This window comes from Solea senegalensis, linkage group LG3, assembly GCF_019176455.1.
Source record: "Solea senegalensis isolate Sse05_10M linkage group LG3, IFAPA_SoseM_1, whole genome shotgun sequence".
In the NCBI taxonomy this organism is placed as follows: Eukaryota; Metazoa; Chordata; class Actinopteri; order Pleuronectiformes; family Soleidae; genus Solea; species Solea senegalensis.
Window position 1 is genome coordinate 14,708,945 of NC_058023.1, and position 19,160 is coordinate 14,728,104.

The 19,160-nt window shown below is 39.4% G+C and overlaps 1 protein-coding gene across 3 annotated transcripts in view; it reads right to left on the minus strand.

Moving 5' to 3' along the window:
- Positions 1-4,652: 4,652 nt before the first annotated feature.
- Positions 4,653-19,160, minus strand: part of LOC122766576 (inactive ubiquitin carboxyl-terminal hydrolase 53) — a 34,988-nt gene continuing 20,480 nt past the window's right edge. For 2 of the 3 annotated variants that reach the window (XM_044021555.1, XM_044021553.1), the window contains exons 10-17: positions 17,493-17,637; positions 16,700-16,849; positions 15,435-15,581; positions 12,214-12,994; positions 11,284-11,351; positions 7,068-7,134; positions 6,249-6,982; positions 4,653-6,148 (exon numbers count right to left, since the gene is read on the minus strand). In XM_044021555.1, coding sequence (XP_043877490.1) covers positions 6,075-6,148; positions 6,249-6,982; positions 7,068-7,134; positions 11,284-11,351; positions 12,214-12,994; positions 15,435-15,581; positions 16,700-16,849; positions 17,493-17,637 — 2,166 coding nt within the window. In that variant the 3' untranslated portion in view covers positions 4,653-6,074. The remainder of the gene's footprint in view (positions 6,149-6,248; positions 6,983-7,067; positions 7,135-11,283; positions 11,352-12,213; positions 12,995-15,434; positions 15,582-16,699; positions 16,850-17,492; positions 17,638-19,160) is intronic. The other variant, XM_044021556.1, reaches the window with a different exon arrangement.

The following is a 19,160-nucleotide window of genomic DNA, read 5'->3' on the forward strand; positions in this document are numbered from 1 at the left end:
CACCCATTTATAATATTTTTCTGTTTTAATTGTTCATTTGCCAAGATATTCCAATAAAACTAATTCAACAGTGCTTTCATCATGTCGCTCTAATATGCTTTCTACTGGTGACTCACCCACAATGAGTTCAAATTCTGACATTATGAACCAAAACACAGGACCTATAATATGCAATTCACAGGTTAAATCCACAGGCACAGGCAAGGGTGGTGACGAGAACTCCTTTGCAAAGATTTGAGCTGCTCTGTGAGTGTCAATTTAAGCAAAAGGGTGTTTATGCACATTCATCGTCTTGCGCTTTATCCTCCATGCTCCCCACTGGGGAGCTGGGGCCAATCTCAGCTGACATAGAGTGAAAGGTGGGGTACATCCTGGAAAAGCCAACAAGCCAAAACATAGAGACAAATAACCTATGGTCAGTTTAGACAATTAATATCTGCATGTTGGACTGTGGGAGGAAACCTGAGAGAAAACCCCCACACACACACACAGGGGAACATGAAAACTCCATGCAGAAAGGCCTTTGTTACTTATTACTTGAACTTAATATATGAAACAAATATCATTCCATCTGTTTCCTGGAGTCTTTACAGTCATAATATGCTACTTTTCAAGTCTAATATTAATTTCTTTGAGGAAAAAGCAACACAAAATGAATTACAGCTCAAACTAAAAGAGCTGGTACAAAAATAAATTACCCAATTAAGGAAACTTTATCCACACAGTCAATTCCCCCTCAATAACATTTTTTTGTAAAGCCTCAAATCATAATGCATATTATCTCAAGTTCGAGACCACAAAGAAACAACCATTTCTCACAAGTAACCAGGACCTGGCAACAGCCTGAGGTAAATGTCCCATTACTCCAAGATAATATCCTAAACTTCACCAACAAATCAGATCCATGTATTTAAAAGAAAACAAAAACATATTCTGCCATACAGTACAGATGTCACATCATAAGCACAACGATTATATGATTTCCAAAGTTGGACAAATCTGCAGTCGAATGTCAAACATTGCCAACACCCAGTTAAAATAATTGCCTGTAGCCACATTTCCTATTTACACAGAGATGTTCTACTGGGACAGCCTTAGTATCGGCACACAAGGCCAGCAATGCACACACACATAATAAAAAAAAACATGGAGCTTACATGAGGAACAAGTTGACAAAGCAGAAATGGCAAAAAAAGTTTGAGATTATCTGCACAAATTGTGCTGAGTTTGCAGAGGGATTGGTCATACACTGATGAAAAGTCAGCCATTTTATCAAAGATTCAGAGGAAGTTACATCCTTCTACTCCTACATATAATGTGGATTTTTATATTGTGTATTCTTTATACACATATATATATATATATATATATATATATATATATATATATATATATATATATATATATATATATGTATATACACATATATACACACATATACATATATATATGTGTGTGTGTGTGTGTGTGTGTGTGTGTATTTATATGACATAAATATAGTTTAAATATTTTGAACTATTAATAGTCTAATAGTTTGGTTGTATTGTCTCCCATTTATAAAAAAATATTAACAAAAAACTATTGGTAGCCTGCCCAACAGTTAGCTTTCACTGACGGGGACTAGCTGCATTTCCAGCATACATTTCTTAAAAATAGTTAAACCTTTAGCGAAGCTACGTGGATCTTATATTGTTTTTTTCTTAATAAAAAGTGTTTTGGGGTAAAAAAAAAAAAGTTATAGTGACTTACCAATGGAGGAAATGGCGGTGCAGAGTCCAGATATGTTTGGTATGGTGTCCTCCGTTCGGGTCCAGTAAACTGTCTCATTGGATCAGATTTTTTGACTCCTGGCTTGTAATTGAAAAATTGAAGTTGAAATTAAAACTTTCCATAAACTTACGAACAACAGGGCCACAGTTAACTGCGGTAGAACTATTTTTGTTTCGATAATTATACAGAAATCACCTCGTTAAGGGGAAATTCCTTTTCAGTCGACCCTTACCAGGTGTTTTAAATGAGCTGGCAGGTGACAAAGCATGTCACGTGGTTTTCCAACGACGCGTTCAATGACATCTCGTTTTTTTTTTGTTTTGTTTTTTTGTTACAAGTTTAACAAAAGATAAAAAATAATAATAATAAATTAAACAAAACACAAATTCTGCCTACCTTTTCACAGGGAGAAATCAGTATTCACTATTCTTAACTAGGCAGCAACTTAACAGGATGGCGATGCAGTCCTGATTCTAATACTGGCATCTTTCAGGCACGTGTCACTGTAGGATTTAGGGATTACTGGCAGAAATTGAATACTTTACTACCCATAAGGATAAAATTAAAATTATTTCTTTGGAGAGGCCTCTATTCTGTGCCATCTGTGTTTGTACAGCAGCCCAAATGGACAAAAATGTTTACTATACAAACAAAGAGGAACAACATCCATTATGGTGTGCAGAGAAGTCCATTTAACACACGTCTGCAATCTCACCATTAGATGTCACTAACACACTTGACCATTAATGATGTTTTTCATGTAAACAATCACAACCACCCCACAGCAGATTCATTTATTTGCAGCATAATAATGGCTATTTAAATTCAATGATGTCAACCGCATCATCTAAGTGCTGTCACCTTTAATCTGACCTGATAATGCAACCACTGTTCACCCTTTTTTAGTTTCAACCAGTAGGTTATCTGGGTTTGTTTGTTAGTTTTTAACACAAAAACATATATAATAGGAGACAGTGCAATTATTTCTATGATTGATCCTGTGATTTTATATTCCTGGAAGAACATCCGCCGTATAAACACACAGTTTTAGAGATGGAATAATTGAATAAAACCCCAGAAACAAAAGAGAAAGAAAAAGGAAGCCAAGTGAGAGGAATATAAGGAGAGGCGAGGGTGCAAAGTGAGGGCAGGGGGAAATTTAGCAAAAAAGGGAAAAGACTGAAGTAAGTTGACAGACTGAGAAATCATATGAGGATGAGGGCTGTGAGTGCACTTGAGGGACAGTTCGAGAGACAGCAAAATGAGGAGAGAGGAGAAAACAGAAGTTTGACTCTGACAGTGGAGCACTGAGCTCAGCTGATGGCCCCTAATGAAGTACGGCAGCTGCAGAGGAGGAGCCCATGCTGACAGGCCGTGTCCCACTCTGATGGATGGTGGAGAAGACACACACAAACACACACACACACACAGTGATTGACATGCCATACAGCAAGGGGCAGAGTATTGAATGGCAGAACATTGTCAGAATTGTATGAATACAGGAAAAAAAATTTTGCCGCTGCTCATCCTCTGGTGAACATTGGTAGAATTATTTTCCAGTTTGAGTCTTTTCAGGTTCAGTGATGCATTTTTTTTTTTAATCCCTTCTCAATTGTGTTTGTGAGTTGTGTTCTTATAAGAGGCAGCAAATTGTTGATTTAAAATGCAGACGAGTGAGGGTGAAAATATTGTTATTGTTCGGTTTTATGCTGTTGCCATTTTGGTACCAAGTCCGATTAGTTGCATTGTATTTTCATCCATCCGTGAGGTTATTTTTGAATGTTTGCAAAACTGATAATGGGTGGGTTCAATTCTTGTGCTGAATAACAATGTGCTGGAGAAATAAAAACATGAAAATAAATGAAATGCCCCAGTGCTGAAATCAGTATTCTTCCTTGAATAAAACAATGTGAAAACTATGACTACTTTAATGATAACATTATAAACTAACTATTAATTGGACACAGGCTTCTCGATCATCTTTTACTTTGTTAAGAAAGCCCTCTACTCCCCTCTGCAGGACAAAGAAGAAAATGTTTTCTACTCTTCTGCAGAATACATATCCATGTCTTTGTAAGAAAAGAACAAGAAGAACAGCAGGCATTTTGACTTGTCACAGCAGGAAGTCTAATTGTGTCATGGCGCCACGTTCTTCAAGAGACATTTATTAATTCCTATATGTACAACTGTGCTTGTCGTACTGTGACATATCAGATTGTCTTCAGTGAAAATATGACAATTGTGACAAGGTCTTTGGCCTTCTCAACCATTTCAATTACTTTAGGATATAGGCACACTTATTATTATTATATTAATATTGGTTTAATTGACTCCGTTGATAACACACCTTGCTGTGCAGTGTCTCTCTGAGAAGTCTGTTTATGTAGCGTGAGCATTTAAAAACCTCCCACTACAATCAGATATTAATCTTCAATGTTGTTTAAGTGACTTTGATTAATGAAAGTACATCAGAATTTAACGTAAAAATAAACATACAGATTTTACAAAATGGTGACATTAGCATTACCCTTTGTCTAATTCTAATTATCCAAATATTGGTAATTATGGCAAAGCATGTCCTCTGGGTGCAACAGAAAAAAGGGGGACTACATACAAAGGGGGAAATACCTCATTTTGGTTTGTATTTGAAAGGTAATCTCTGGTTGGTGTGAATGATTTATAATGTATAAGGAAAACGGTATAAACAAGGTACAGAATTCCAGCAAAATAAAAGTGTTTTCAACAGCATAACAGGTGAAAACTTGGAAATAATTATATCCCTTTTCCCCTTAAACATGAGACGACAAGGCATTCAGGAGCTGTCAGCAGATGGCAGCAAAACATCATGTTTCCCCAATATAAAGTGAACACAACAGTCTGAATTCCATACCAGTGGAAATGATTTATTCAGGAAACACATTCTTTAGAACAACATACTGATCATTTAAGAGGTTTCCTCTTAGTGAATCAGAACATTTTCAAGGTCAGCATTGCTACACTCTGAAGTTTGTGCTTTTAAAATATAACATGGCTTGAGACATAGATGTGGTTAAATAAAATTGTTTATTTAACAACTGTTTATCAATAAAAAATAAAATAAAATGTTACAAAAAAAAATCCTTACAGTCAAACAATTGTACAAACCATGGCTCTGATTTAGTGTTGTCTTGACATAGAAAAATACAAAAGGCACTGTGCATTAGGGTCTGCTGCATATATAAAACATTTTTGAACCAAAAGTAGTCCACTACTCAGGTTAAGAACGAGTTAACAACTTTTAACAAGCAAGCCTGTTTATTTCTAAATTAAGCTTTTAAATTCTGACATGACCATGTCCTAACAGAGCAGACACATAATCAACCAGAAACACAGTGCAAAGCCATATGAAACAGTTGCGATGTGTACAGGGACGCGTCTCATGCCACACTTTTCAACCTAATAAAAACTATCAATTTCGCATATTTTTCCCATCACCTTATTGACCCTGCTCACCCACACAGGTGGTCAGTATTCATATTTTACACTGATTGTTTGACAGTTGAAGGTGAGGCGGAAGAAAAGCCTTTGCTGGCTACTTTCAGAGGTCAATAACCCACCACATACAAACATGAACCCAAGCTGTAACCTGTCTCACTTTGACACATCTCAAAAAGAGATCTTATTGGCCAAAAACCAACATGGATGCCCTCAAGCTTCATATTAACACAGATCCTTGGGATCCATTTTTTTAAGTCGTGCCAGGAGTGTCCAGTGTGAAGAATTACTTTCCACTTTCAAACACTGTGCTCAATGTTCTTCAAAAACCAATGAACTTTTAAGTCTAAAACAGACAGAACTAGGACAGACACCTCATAACACTGACATGAGAGTAGATAAACAAATAAAATAAATCCATGGAGGATGACGGTGGATCTGAAAGAGAGTGATTATTTCTTCATGTAAAATAAATCTATTGTGTGTTAAAGTGACAGTTTCATATACATTCTTTGCTCACCCAACCCTTTGCTTTGGAGCACCAAAAGCCCCAAACACCATTGACAGCAAATAGGCATATTTATTTTTCTGTACCTGTATGGTGCCTTTTACTGTGCAAATTTTCTCTTGTTTGAAAGCTTTTAGTAATTCTTACCAAAGCAACCAAACAGCAAAAAGGACACCTGTCAATCTCTTTGGCACCCAGTCCTGCTATGACTTCATCATAAGCAAGTACAACATCTCATATGAAAGGAGTTAAACTGTGTTGCAGTCAAATTGCACAGCAATTCCTTTTGGCAAACAGTGTCAATTGACGCTTTAGTTAAAAATCATAGGAAACCATGCTCATCGAGTCCTTTTGGAGTGATTGGATTCCACTTAATCCTGGTGGTAGTAGAATAGCCTGCAAGAGAAAAGACAAAAACCAACAGGTTATTTAATGCAACATTTCCATAAAGGGCCAATGATTCACAAATTCAGAAATACATTGTAGTGTGGTATACCTGATTCTGATTGGCTTTTGGAAGGCTCTGGCGGCTGAACATCTGGTAAGCGAAGGGCCCTGCCTTCTGCATCACTCTCCCCAGATGATGCCTGGTCCTCTGTTTTTGTGTAAAAGGCAGGCCTCTTATGGTATTTGGCCCGATACGTGTCTGTCATACAGCCGTCCACAGAAAAGTAAGTGGTGGGAAGAACAATATCTGACAGAGTAGGGGAGTCCATACCATCAGCGGGCCCAGGATTTGGACTCGGTAGCCTCTCGTCACTCTCGCTGGCTGACAGATCGTTCCTCTCCTGGTCCGATGACCCTGACTTGGAGCTGGCACCGGATGAAAGCCTGTGCTCTGCAGGTGTCTCAATCCACCGACGGAGTGTGGTGTGGGAGAGGAGGGACGAGCCATTTTTGGGTTCACTGCGGGGGCTCGACCGTGTCGACACCTCAGGCAGTTGGGAGTGGGCACCAGATGGGTCAGTGTGACTGTTGCCAAAGGTCTTGAGAGGTAATGGAGGGGGATATTTGTGCAGGAGAGGGTTTAGGTCAGCACCAGTACCAGTCTCCTCTTGTTCAGAGAGCGGTCCAGTAAGGTCATCTGAGCTGTTCCACTCAGAACTGCTGGTCTTAGCTGAGAAAAGAGGCACAGGGCTCACAGGGCTGCCATCCACATTTTCTTCAGATTCACTGTCCAGACCACTGTTCTTTTCCAAAATACCAGGAGTGTAACGGAAAGCTCTTCTTCTGTTACAGAACAAAAGCACCACAGTCAATATTTTACTTGCAATTACTTAGAATTTGTACGTCTGCAGCTTAAACTTTGTTTCACCTGTGTATGGGCTGACCAGAGAGGATGACTGGATCATGTGGATCTGGAGATTTTCTTCCTTGTTCACCTAGAAATGAAATGAAGCCTCATGAGCATTTTATTGCACTAGACACTCACCTGTAAACTCATGAAATAAAGCAAGGTAACATCTGCCAAGGGTTTTTATTTAAAACACAGCAACAACAAACTTTTTTTTCCTCTCTGTCTCTCCAGCAAAGACACGTTATCTAACAGGGTCACAATGAGGCCCTTGGCCTGGTGCTGTGAGAGGAAGTACTAAAGCAGCTAGTCTGGCACAGTGCCCTACGGCCCCATGTGTACCTCTCTGACTGTCTGATCCAACCAAAGAACATGGCCCCTCAAAGGGAATTTGGGTTCATATCCAGGCCCCAGGTGCTTCAAGCTAACAGTACTAATGAAACAATACGAACCCTGCATGAACTGCAGCTAATTAAGAAGTTGGAATGTGCACAAACTAATGAAAAGTGAATTATAATGCAAAAAAAAAAATTGGCAATGATACGTGTCACTTGTGTTCAGTAGATGAACACAAACACATTTCAAAACAAAACAAAACAGGTGCCTGTGTGGAAGCTGGTGTGGAGCTTAGCCAAGTTAGCAGGGTGGGTGTCATTTACAAGGTCTGAGACAGACAACAGCTGACTAACAGGACACGGAAGAGAGTGAATGGTCGAGGACCATCTGTGATGTGTCAGCATAACCTCTTTTTTTTTTTCATGTGCTCTCTCAGAGCATTAGCGGCTAAATCCTTTGTGCTGGCATGCAATTACACCGAGGTCAGACTGCAGATCCCCTCCACAACACTATTGCATTTTTAAGCTGCTAAGTCCATGTGGCAATTCACATTTTGATGCCGCTGATCTGCAATGTTGGCAAGCAACTGTGACAATATCGTTCCAAAAAATAAAAAAGGATGCAGTGCCTACTGTTTAGAAAATCCCCTCATCTCCATAGTCATTTGCACTGCACAACAGCTGGAAACCAAAAGTACAAGGTGACTGTTTTGTGGTTGCAAGGCTGTCTGTTGTGGTTGAAATCGCCCACATCAAAATAATCAGTTTTACTCTCCATCTAAATGTGAATCAATTCTTCAATTTCGGGGTTGAGCAGATAGCCACAAAACGTTCATTTGAGTGGAATTGTGCGATCACTCGTGCAGCTGCGAGTGCCAACAAAACATGTATTTAAGGTGTCATGCTGTTTACATGGCCTTCTGCACTTGCCTGGGAAACTGTCCATGGACTGTGATTGCATGGATTAAATTGCAGTTCAGTAGCATTTAATGTACCATCTAAATTGCACCAAGCGGTGTTCAATAAAACGTCCCTCTCCCTCTCATTTCCAAGTTAACTGGAAACACTCAAGTAGGAAGCTTTATTCCTATGATTTACCACACTTAAAAACCGTGTGAATTGATTTATTAATCTTTAAGATTCTCTTCCGCTGTAAAAACCCTCACAGACCCAGCTTTGACCCCAATGCGAGCATAAATGGTGACTGAGAAAGTTCAGGAGAGACACCTGTTTGTGGACCGTTATCCAAAAAGTTATTCTCGCCTTTTTAAGAGGAGGGAACAGTGAGGTGGTTTGACATCATAGCAATTATTCTAACTGTCAAAGTAAGACATTCCCACAGGAAACAGCAAACGTTCCTCACAACAGACCATTAAAGCAAACCCTTAACTCGGTTTTGAGAGCCTGTACATGCAAAATTTCTTGACAGGCTTTTGAGGCTATGTTGATGTGACAAAGAAAAAACAAAAAACTCTACACATTTCAGCTCTAAAGCTGTCAAGTCGAGATTTGTAGTTCTCTGCTCTCGGCTGCCTGGGGTATTTAAAATGGTTGAACATCAATCAGTCACTCGCATGCATATTTGCATTTAGGGCTTTTCGGGAGGGCCTGGACTCCTGACTGTCAGGATATCACTAGTGGCCAGACCTAAAAAAAAAAAAAAATCCCTTTGTTTCTGTATGTGTTTATATATCATATACGCAGACATGTTAAACCCTATGCCAAAAAAATATGCACCAATTCCATTGTATTAAAGCTTTTTGCTTGTAACATCTGTCACTAGTTTGCTACAAGATATCAATAGACCTATTAAGCTGAGTAGCATGAAGTAATAATTAAATCCTTTAAAAAGGGATAAAGTTCTTCACTGCAACTTCACTGTTTATCTTTCTCAATTCTGCATCACAGGCATGTAAAAAGAAGCAGAAAGAAGGGCTTTGCCACTATTTTAATATAGTACCGACATACACGGGAGCCAAAAGTTAAACACACAAGTCTTCTGTTGATGTAACAATGAGTGGAAACAGAACCATAAAAGCTTTTGGAGTGTGTTTCTATTGACTTTAAAGGAGCCAACAGAGACAATCAGGGTAAATTAGGGAAACTGTGATTTACTGTCCAGATAGCAGACTCAAGTGTCTGGAATTCCCACCCCGTTTCCTGAAAGCGGTGACCTTTCACGCTACGACCATTTCCATTTGGTATGATATCACATCAACACTCAAAAGGTCATCGTTAAGGTGATCAAAAGGAAGCATTTGACGATAGAGGCAGCAAATAATCATTAGGAAAGAAGCCTGAGGTCAAAAGGTCAACTGCGCTCTCCCAAACCACCCTCCTACATGAATGTTTTTGAGATTGGATTTCTGTACTTAAATGGACTTCTGGTATCTGCTTAGGCTTTTCTAAAAACCCCCTTCAATCTTCCACCCCTGAACTCAGGCCAAACTGACGTTGGATCCAGTAGTATGCAGACAGCAGGGTGTCTGCAAACTATCTCATACTGATTTTAAAATAAATTTAAAATAGCCACTAAAGAACAGACCGCTGAAGCCCAATGAGATAGTTCAAGCCATGTTTAGGTATAAAACAAATTATACATTCATCAACATCAATCAAAACTAACATTATAAAATAATCATTTTAAAAGACAAGGCACATAATGTTACAAGTGAAGGAACCTGGTTAAGTGTGTCTGGTTAAACAAATGCAAAATTATTTCCTACACGTCTTTGTGAAAAATGAAGATGTGTGGAATCTATTGTTATCACACAAGTGAAAATAGTGATTAAAGAGGGAGGAGGAGGAGTTGAGGGAGCCACAAATTTGGGACCTTGAAATAACAACAGTGCAGCAAAATGGCATTTTCTTAACTTTGAATACCTCCTTCTGACAGTCCCAGTCCTGGAATTTTCTGCCCAGCTGAGCACAGCTGGGAGGCCCCTGCAAGCTTGCTCATGTTCCCCTCTAATTCAGGATTAACGCAGTATTAAGGAAGCAGTGGGGGCACTTTCAAGACATTTCTTAATTTAGGATATTGTTCTCCTTTTTCTTTCTGTTAATAATGTGTATCTCAAGCAACGTGTATGCAACCTACGTGGAGATAGTGAAGGGTGTCTACCCAAACCCACAAGCTAATCTCCCGCCATTATGTCTGTAAAATAAAAACATGACTATTTCAGGTTCATTATTTGTATTATTTTTACCTTTTTCTTTCATCTGAAAACTACTCTCTTTCCCCATTGGATAAAAAGTTGTACTGCCTTCTGCAAAAGATCATTACTCACCACAGTTAATGGTTAACAAGGCCCTTGAGGTTCTTTTTCAAAATGTTTCCATTTTTAATGAGCAAGAAGGAACAGACTGTGTTTTAGAGAAATCATTTACAAAAAATTTTTTTCTTCACAACTTAGATTGATGTTCCCTTTAAGTCTATGTTAATTTTCCTTTGTGCTGCAGAACATAAATGTTGCTCAGGAAAAAAAGGTCAAGGCCAGTAAGTGAAGAAGCTGCACACACTTATTTCCATACAGTATCCTCTCAATCAGGCCGTGACCTTAACATTACTGATGGAACAATAAATCAAGGAAATCGCTGACTTCTATCGTAATGTTTCAGATCCTTACAACACATGGAAGACTATTAGGCAGAGGAAATCTCTTTAATGTCAGGGCCAAGCCTTTGTGATGGAATCATACTTTACTTTGTGACCTGTGTCCACTTTGTAACAGACAGGATGTATAATTCTTCTAGAGTTATGAAAGTGTGACGCTGGAAATAATGGTTTCAAATTTAACATTTTTACACTTAAATGTAGACCTTTGGTGGTTTAATTTCAACATAACAAATTTCACACGTGCATGCTTTGAAGAGACAGGTTAAAGTGTGACTGATTAACTTACTGGTGAAAAACGTGGAGTGCAGAATGTCAGCCTTCAAATCATCACTGCTTCTTGGAGGGAAGTGATCCCTAAAATACAAAATAAATGTAATTATTCATAAAGTGCAGACCGCCACAAGATATGCCAGAGATTGACTTTCCCCAAACCCTTAAGAGGACAAAGATGGACCCCTGCTAAGACCAAAAAGGAGAAAAGAAACCCATATCACTGTGGTTTAAATATTGTATAGTAGGAATGATTTATAATGGGGGTAATTTGAAAATAAACTGCAACATTATTTTCTTTGATGTGTGAAGACGGCACGTAAAAATATCTCACTGTCAAAACAACATGTGCTTATGATATTTTCATGCATAATCAATGTCTGGCTCCTGCTGTTTCTTTTTAAGTGCAATGCCTTGAAGTCAACATAATGAAAACTGGTGAAAAAAAAGTATAAAAGATATGCTGCAATTATCCAAAAACATTTAACACATTGTCCAACTTCAGTTGTGAACTCAGTCACAACAACGTAACCATACGGTAAAGAATGAATAATTAAGAGGCACTTAACTGATATATTATCAGGAGACCAGCTTGAATAATGCACCAGCAGTTGAGAACGTCTGCTATTTGCTGGCTCAGAGTGTAGGAGTTGTCAGCAAGTTGGGAATATTATCTCCAAACAAGTCCTCCACTACAAAGCCACCAAACGACAGCCCAGCATAATTTGCCCAGAAAAACAAGTTTGCCAGATCTGCTTTGTGAGCATTAATGCTAAGCTGAAGTTGCTATTTTTAGAACAGCTTGTTTGTAATGTTCAATTATTTAGAAATGGCAGCACTTTTAAATAGTGATATTAGAAGGCCATGGGATCACCACACAGCAAAAATTGTGTCACAGCAATTTCTATTTCACTTTTCTTTTGTAAAAAGCAACAGTCCATTTTACCTTGTCAGATGCAGCTCTGGTATGGGCCGAAGGTCATTGGAAGAGAGGTTCTCGACCACAGGTGAATCCAGATTTGCTGAACCATTGCTGAGCCTGTCACTACTTTCATATCCAGATTCAGTTCGCTGGATCTTCCAGTTGTCATTCCGCAGTTTCAGAGTTGACGAGCCCTTCGACCTGTCACTGTAGCCGCCCCTGCTATCCGAGTCCAGCGAGCTTCGGCTGCCACCAGTTTCATGCCTCTGCTCATCCTCATAGATGGTCATCAGACTCTTGGGTTTGCGTTCCTCCAGAACTCCCCACGTGAAATCTCTGTCACGCTCTCGGTCACGAGTGGGCGACTGACTGCTGGGCCTTCTCCGTGGGCTGTGCTGTCTTCGCTCTTGACTCACAGAATTATCGCTATTGCCACTTAAAACACTGTCCACATTTAGAGCCTCCCGCATGGGCTTCCACGGGCGGCTTGTCCTGCTTCGACTGTTCGCTCCACTTCCAGGATGATCTCGAGAATCCTGGCTGCTGTCGGTATCATATCCATTGGGAATCTGGTCTAGCCTGCGGCTATGATGGCTATTGCTTATGCTGGGCACACTAGGTAGCACTTGGACTCTGGAGTGAGAGCGGGGGTGTTCTTGGGAGGAACGCCCGCCATAATAGGGTGTTCGCTCAGTCCGTGTGTTGCCTTTTCCTTGGCTGCTGTACAGTCGAGTTTCCAGGTGTTGTTTGAAGCCATTCTCTGGAGGGGAGACGGAGCGGGAGTAGGTCCTGTCGTGGCCTGGATCTGAAATTAAGTAAATTAAGTTCCATGAGCAGTTATTTTGTAAGAGTTTGAATGGCAAACTATATTTTGAACACAAATCATCAAATTAAAGCAAACAAAAAAAAATCCAACGAGAAAATAAACTTTAATACTAAAGTTTTTACCCCATAAAAGAAAGGATAGGTAATAATTAAACAAACATGTATGCAACAAAGTTGTCAACTTTTTCCACGTAAATTAGCATTACAAGCGTTAGCATTAGCATAGGACCTGAAATTAAGTCAATTAAGTTCCATGAGCGGTTATTTTGTAAGAGTCGGAATGGCAAACTATATTTTGAACATAAATCATCAAATTAAAGCAAACAAAAAAAATCCAACGAGAAAACAAACTTTAATACTTATCATTCATAAACTTTAATAATAATGTTCTTACCCCATAAAAGCAAGGATACGTAATAATTAAACATGTATGCAACAAAGTTCTCTATTTTCACGTAAATTAGCATTACAAGCGTTAGCATTATCATAGGATCTGAAATGAAGTCAATTAAGTTCCATGAGCAGTTATTTTGTAAGTCACAAATTAAAGAATATATTTTAAAATTTCTAACAAAAAAATCCAACAAGAAAATAAACTTTAATACTAATCATTCATAAACTTTAATACTAATGTTTTTACCCCATAAAAGCAAGGATACGTAATAATGATATGATAAATGATAAAAGAATTAGTATTAAAAAAAACAAAAAAACAAAGAGTCATAAATCATGTTGCCAAGAACAAAAATTGACTTTCATTGACACCAAGACACAAAGCGTCTGCAAAGAACACGGAAGGTTGGGCAAAAATTGAGGGAGAGGCATGACGACAACAGGGTTACAGATGACATTTATGTCTGCAGGTGACAGCAGGGTGTAAATTACGACCATCAGGAGTCAATTTTCTTCTGTGGCGTGTACTCGGGAGGGTAGGCAGCTCGTGTAGAGGTTACCATGCAGGTCCCCATTGTGGAAAGGTTGCACTTTGGTGTTGTATGAAGAGCATGTGTGTATATATGTGCATGAATGTGTTTCCCACTTACACAAGTGACATGTCTGAACAGTGTGGCACGGATGCGTGTTTGCTTGTCCAAGGACACTTACAGCCATAATAGTGACTCTCAAAATACATGCCCACACACATCCTTCCTCCAAACTGGTTCGCCCATGTAGCTATGGGTGCCTTCGCTAACCCTTTATTTATCAACACACTCCAGCACAGAGCTTTCTGAGCAGCACCTGCTGATCTCCACAAGGTAATTATTATTCATTTTGAGGAGGAGAGACAAAGGGTTGGTGATTCTGAGATAAAGCTGAAAAGGTTTCCATCAGTAAGAAGAGCCTTTTAATTTAACATATGGGCCTCATCTGTCCAACGCACAGTTATAATCAAGTGCCGACTGCCTCGGTCAGGGACAGTGGAGTCATCTAAATCACCAGGAAAAGCAATCTATGGCAACGTCTTTTCAGGTGAAAACAAAATAATTAAATAAATAAATTCAGCAGTGCACTAAACTGTCAGCCTTTGGAAATGGGCCCACACGATGGGAGTTCCCATTCTCTTAGATTTTGCTGACTGTGTGCCAGAGTTAAATCACTCCAAACATTGCTGTCCATGTTCTTTGCTTATATATGATACCAGTGTGCTTCTGCTGCCAGCTCAGTGTTGTCAACTGTGCACAAGGCTGTGGATCATTTTTGGAAGAATAAATCAATACAGACAGTATCATTCAGAATGTGCCCTCAGGTTATTCCACAGTCCAATATGAGCGGCAAAGTTGCTTTTCCTATCTTTTCCTATTTTTTTGTGCTGGCCGGGGGAATAATCCACACTGTGGTCACTTACAGTTTACAACGGCCTCCCTGAGTCTTCAATCATAATGGGACATGAGCTTGAGACTAAACCTGGCTACTGCTGTTGACATGGTGGATTTGAGAGAGTGTTACAATAAGTGTGTCCACTAATCCCCTCACTGATACTTAACTGAAAGTATTAAAAAGGAGCTGACCAATCAGTCTCCTGATTAGAACTGAAAACACAAACTCAATTTGTACGAAACAAGGAGTTAAGATGTCAAAGCGTTAGTTTCATGAATGAATTAAATCATTCAGTATTTATCTTAATTTGTTTTGCAGGGGTTTTGGTTTATAATAGCGTGCGTTTGTTGTAAATGTTTATTCACACCAGAGAGTGGGGAACCAATAGCTGAGTGGGATGACGGAGTGGGATCAAGGCAGGCTCCAACAGACGTCAGCACTTAATCCCCTTTCTGACACATTGCTCCCGAACTGAGGGTTACATAACGGCTGGGGACGTGGACGGCTAGCCTTTTATATCATAAAGACCAACAATTCCCTTGTTTGTGTGCTGAATGACATGTGTAGTCTCTGTAGAAGATCACATAATATCTACAACAAACCTCTGTAACGTGTCTCCTGCCTCCGCTGACCACCCCGATCGGGCTCTCTTCTGGCTGGATGAATACTCCGAACCTCTCCTGCTTTCTGGGCAGCTTCTCGAGAAATGTCCCTGAGGCGACTCTTGGGATCAGTGGAAGTCATTTTCACTACAAAAAAACACCAACATTTCAGGTGTTCACAATGAGGGTCAGAAAGTATGTAGTCAGTATGTAATAAATCTGCTGAATCAGGTGGGGACTTCCACCACTACAGACACCATTAAAAGTATTTTTATCTCCGTGAACATATAGATGTATATTGTCACTACATCCTTTTCCTTGTCCCTCTTTTTTCACCTCTTAGTCCCCAGCACCCCCGAGGCACAGAGCACTTGCTGAGTGTGTAGGTAGAGGCTAGCTTTACAACACATCGTTGTACTGATGTATATGGTACATTTGGTGCTACATTAGGGGGAACAGGAGGAAATACGGCAAAGCACAGACTACTCTCCTCTGTCTCTGGCAGATACTCACTTTGGCAGACATTCCCTTTGAAATGCAATGATTAGTCATGGCACTGGAAAACGTGATCATGCTGTGATTCAGCTTGCTGTATAAACTTGAATAAGTGTGAGGAGGACATGGAAGTAAAAAAAATAATAATATCCCTGCTGTTTTTGTGGACAGTGCTTTTGGATTTTTATATATTCACTTCAGCAACAACAAAACAGAATGTGTGCAATGTTTACAACATAATAATTCGATTTTGATGCCTTGGTCGGCGATAATGTTATCGCCGAAACAATAATCATCATTGTTAATAATAACAATGATGAAAATCATAAGAGATTCAAATTCACCAATGCTGTTATTACTTTCAAAGTCAATTTACATCAACAAAATGTCTTCTGCCCACAGTCAACTTCTCCTGTTGATAAGAGACGTGTGTTTTACAAACATAGCGACACCTATTTTGACAGCACAGACATTTAGTTAGTCCTTCCATGGTAACTATGCATGATCGCTGCCTGTCACCACTCTCTGAGAAAACATATGCCCATGAATCATTCCATCTTTCAAGGCTAATACTACAACCAGCACACAACTTATTTTGCTTATTCACTACAAAAATCCTCAATTTTAACAGACATACTGTGTGTTATAGTACAAAACTCTAACCTGCAATGGAAAACAACGTCTTTAGCATAACCTTTGTCCCGGTTCTCTTACTCGTGGGATCCCTCTTCCACATATAAAACTTCCACTTCACTTATTTTCTCTCTTACCATGTCCCCGTCCTCCGTTGGTCTGAGCACTGCTTCTACTAAGGGTTGAGGCAGTTTTCTGTTTGAAAGGGCCATGACCCAGAAGAGCATTCAGATTCTCCCTGGTGAGGTCCAATTTCTTAGGGGCTGACACTGGAGAGTCGAGACCTGCTGAAGATAATAAAGATATTTTTAAGCTAGAAAAACTTATGATTTACTGGAGGAACATCTACTTTGTTCTGGTGCGCTGTCAGAGCTGAATATGATTTCCATTTGCGATAAACATGTACATTTTCATTTATGTAAGTGCTGAAGAGGAAAAAGCCACTGTGTCTTTTTTATGTACACATTAGATGCATTTGTTCCCAATATATCATAGAGGAATATCACACTTAAACGTTCGACTCCATCTTTACATTATAACATATACTTTAAAAGGGAGTTTGGCTGATGTTGGACATTTGGATGGATGTTGCATTCAACCAGCTAACCAGCCCAAATTTTCAGTTTTTAAATCATAAAGCTGAATAGCACCAAGCAGCCTGTTAAATGCATCATGGAATTTGATAATTGACGGTATCATTTCCAGAAATAGACACAATTTTATCTGATGTATTGGGCCAGTAACACTTTTTAAGGAGTTTGGCTCATATTCAGTACGATAAGGTTCTTTTTTTTTTTTCAATGTAATCCCGATGGCCCCTGAGATCCTCGCTTTTCAGCACTCTTTTCAACACGGGCATAGTCAAAAGTGTCATTGTCAATAAATACAAAACCAAGACTTCTGAAACAGCCAGGATAGGACACATCATACCTTGCACTTGAGCCTGGCTGCTGCTTTGTTTAGAGGCATGATCTGCAATAATGGCACTCCCATCGGGGTTGGAGTAAAAAAGGAGGAGGGGCTGAAAGTGACTTTTGATACATTTGCTGGCGACGTCCTTCCACCTGGAGCCAATCTGCCACAGAAAGCAAAAGAAAATGTGATCAATTCACATGGACACATATTAAGAACATGATAAAATTATGCTCGTTGCTTGTTGGGTGACAAAACATCTGTTGTTGTTGTTGCAGGTTTTTCCTGGGGTTGGGTCAATCTGAAGACATTAAAAAGGGTTTCAGTAGATTGTTGATGTGTGCACAGTGAAAATCAAGCAACCGTGATTTTGAAGTTTGACTTTACACATTAAAGGAATTAGTTTTCTTTGATTCGGCTTTCATTTTACAAACAAAATTTTCAAATGATTTGTAGTATAAACACAAGGATACAAATATCACCAGCGAGTCAAATTAATGAAACCATCAGCTTTTGTAAGAATTGACCGGCGACTTTGAAACAAAAACCTTTTAATCATCATTGCACATAGTCTTATTTGTGATGGAAAATAACATAGTGACGTCAAATTGCACAATCACAATAAGCCAAGTTGTGTGTCTCGCCACACAGGCACCACAAGGACAAGCTGCAGGCTAACAGATGCTTGTGAGCTCCTTAATTAAGCAAATGACAGGGTGGGGTGACTGGGGGGTTGTAGGAGGAGGAGAGTAAGAAAGATGAGGTAAAAAAGAATCAATGCTAAGCACAAAACAAAAAGGGAAAATGAACATGGAAGTGCTGAAGAGGTGGATTAAAAAAAAATCAAAAGGTAAAAACTGTACATGATGGAAGTCTACAAGCCCGGTCTCAAAATGAGAGCTTAATATGTTCTATATGTAAATCACTACATAAAAAAAAAACTGTACTGTAGAGTACTGTACTGTGTAGTCTCCTCTTACAATCATTTACTCTAAGGGCAAACTGTGGCTAAAAATCCACTGCTGTCTTAAGAGCAAATGAGGATGAAATGACCATTGCACTTTAATGTTTTATTTACATATAGACTAAATTAGGCTATGACATAACTATAAGGCTATAACTGCTGCAGCCTTGATGTTGTCATTACCCGACATATTCAGTCAATAATAATTGGTGTATCAGCCTCCCACGTAAAAGAAGAACTAAAAAAAACATCAGCATCAAAACTATACTGTAGGTATAGGTATGTTCATGTACCTCAAAAGAGTATATCATATTTTGATGAACGTTATCAAGTTGTAAGCACTGAAAATGCAGCAATTAGGTTACACTACTGTACACTAGACATCCTGCAGCTGGGATTTGGGGTATTACAGAAATGCTGGCAAATTTCAATTCGGGTATAGACTTGGCAGGCGCTGAGTGCTGTAGCTACTCCATCTCAGTCGGGGGTGGAGATGGTGGAGGAGTGTTGCACACACAGCATAAGTGGCTGATGGACTGACACAGAGCCAACCAGCCGCTGCGCCACAGTACCCAAGAAAATTGTTGGAATGTGAAACAAAAGGTTTGCTCGCATGTGCACGGCACAGAAATGACGCTGGTGTTTGGGAAAAGGAAAGAATAGATTCACAAGTCACACACTGTACACACACACACACACACACACGAAACAACTCGCCTGCA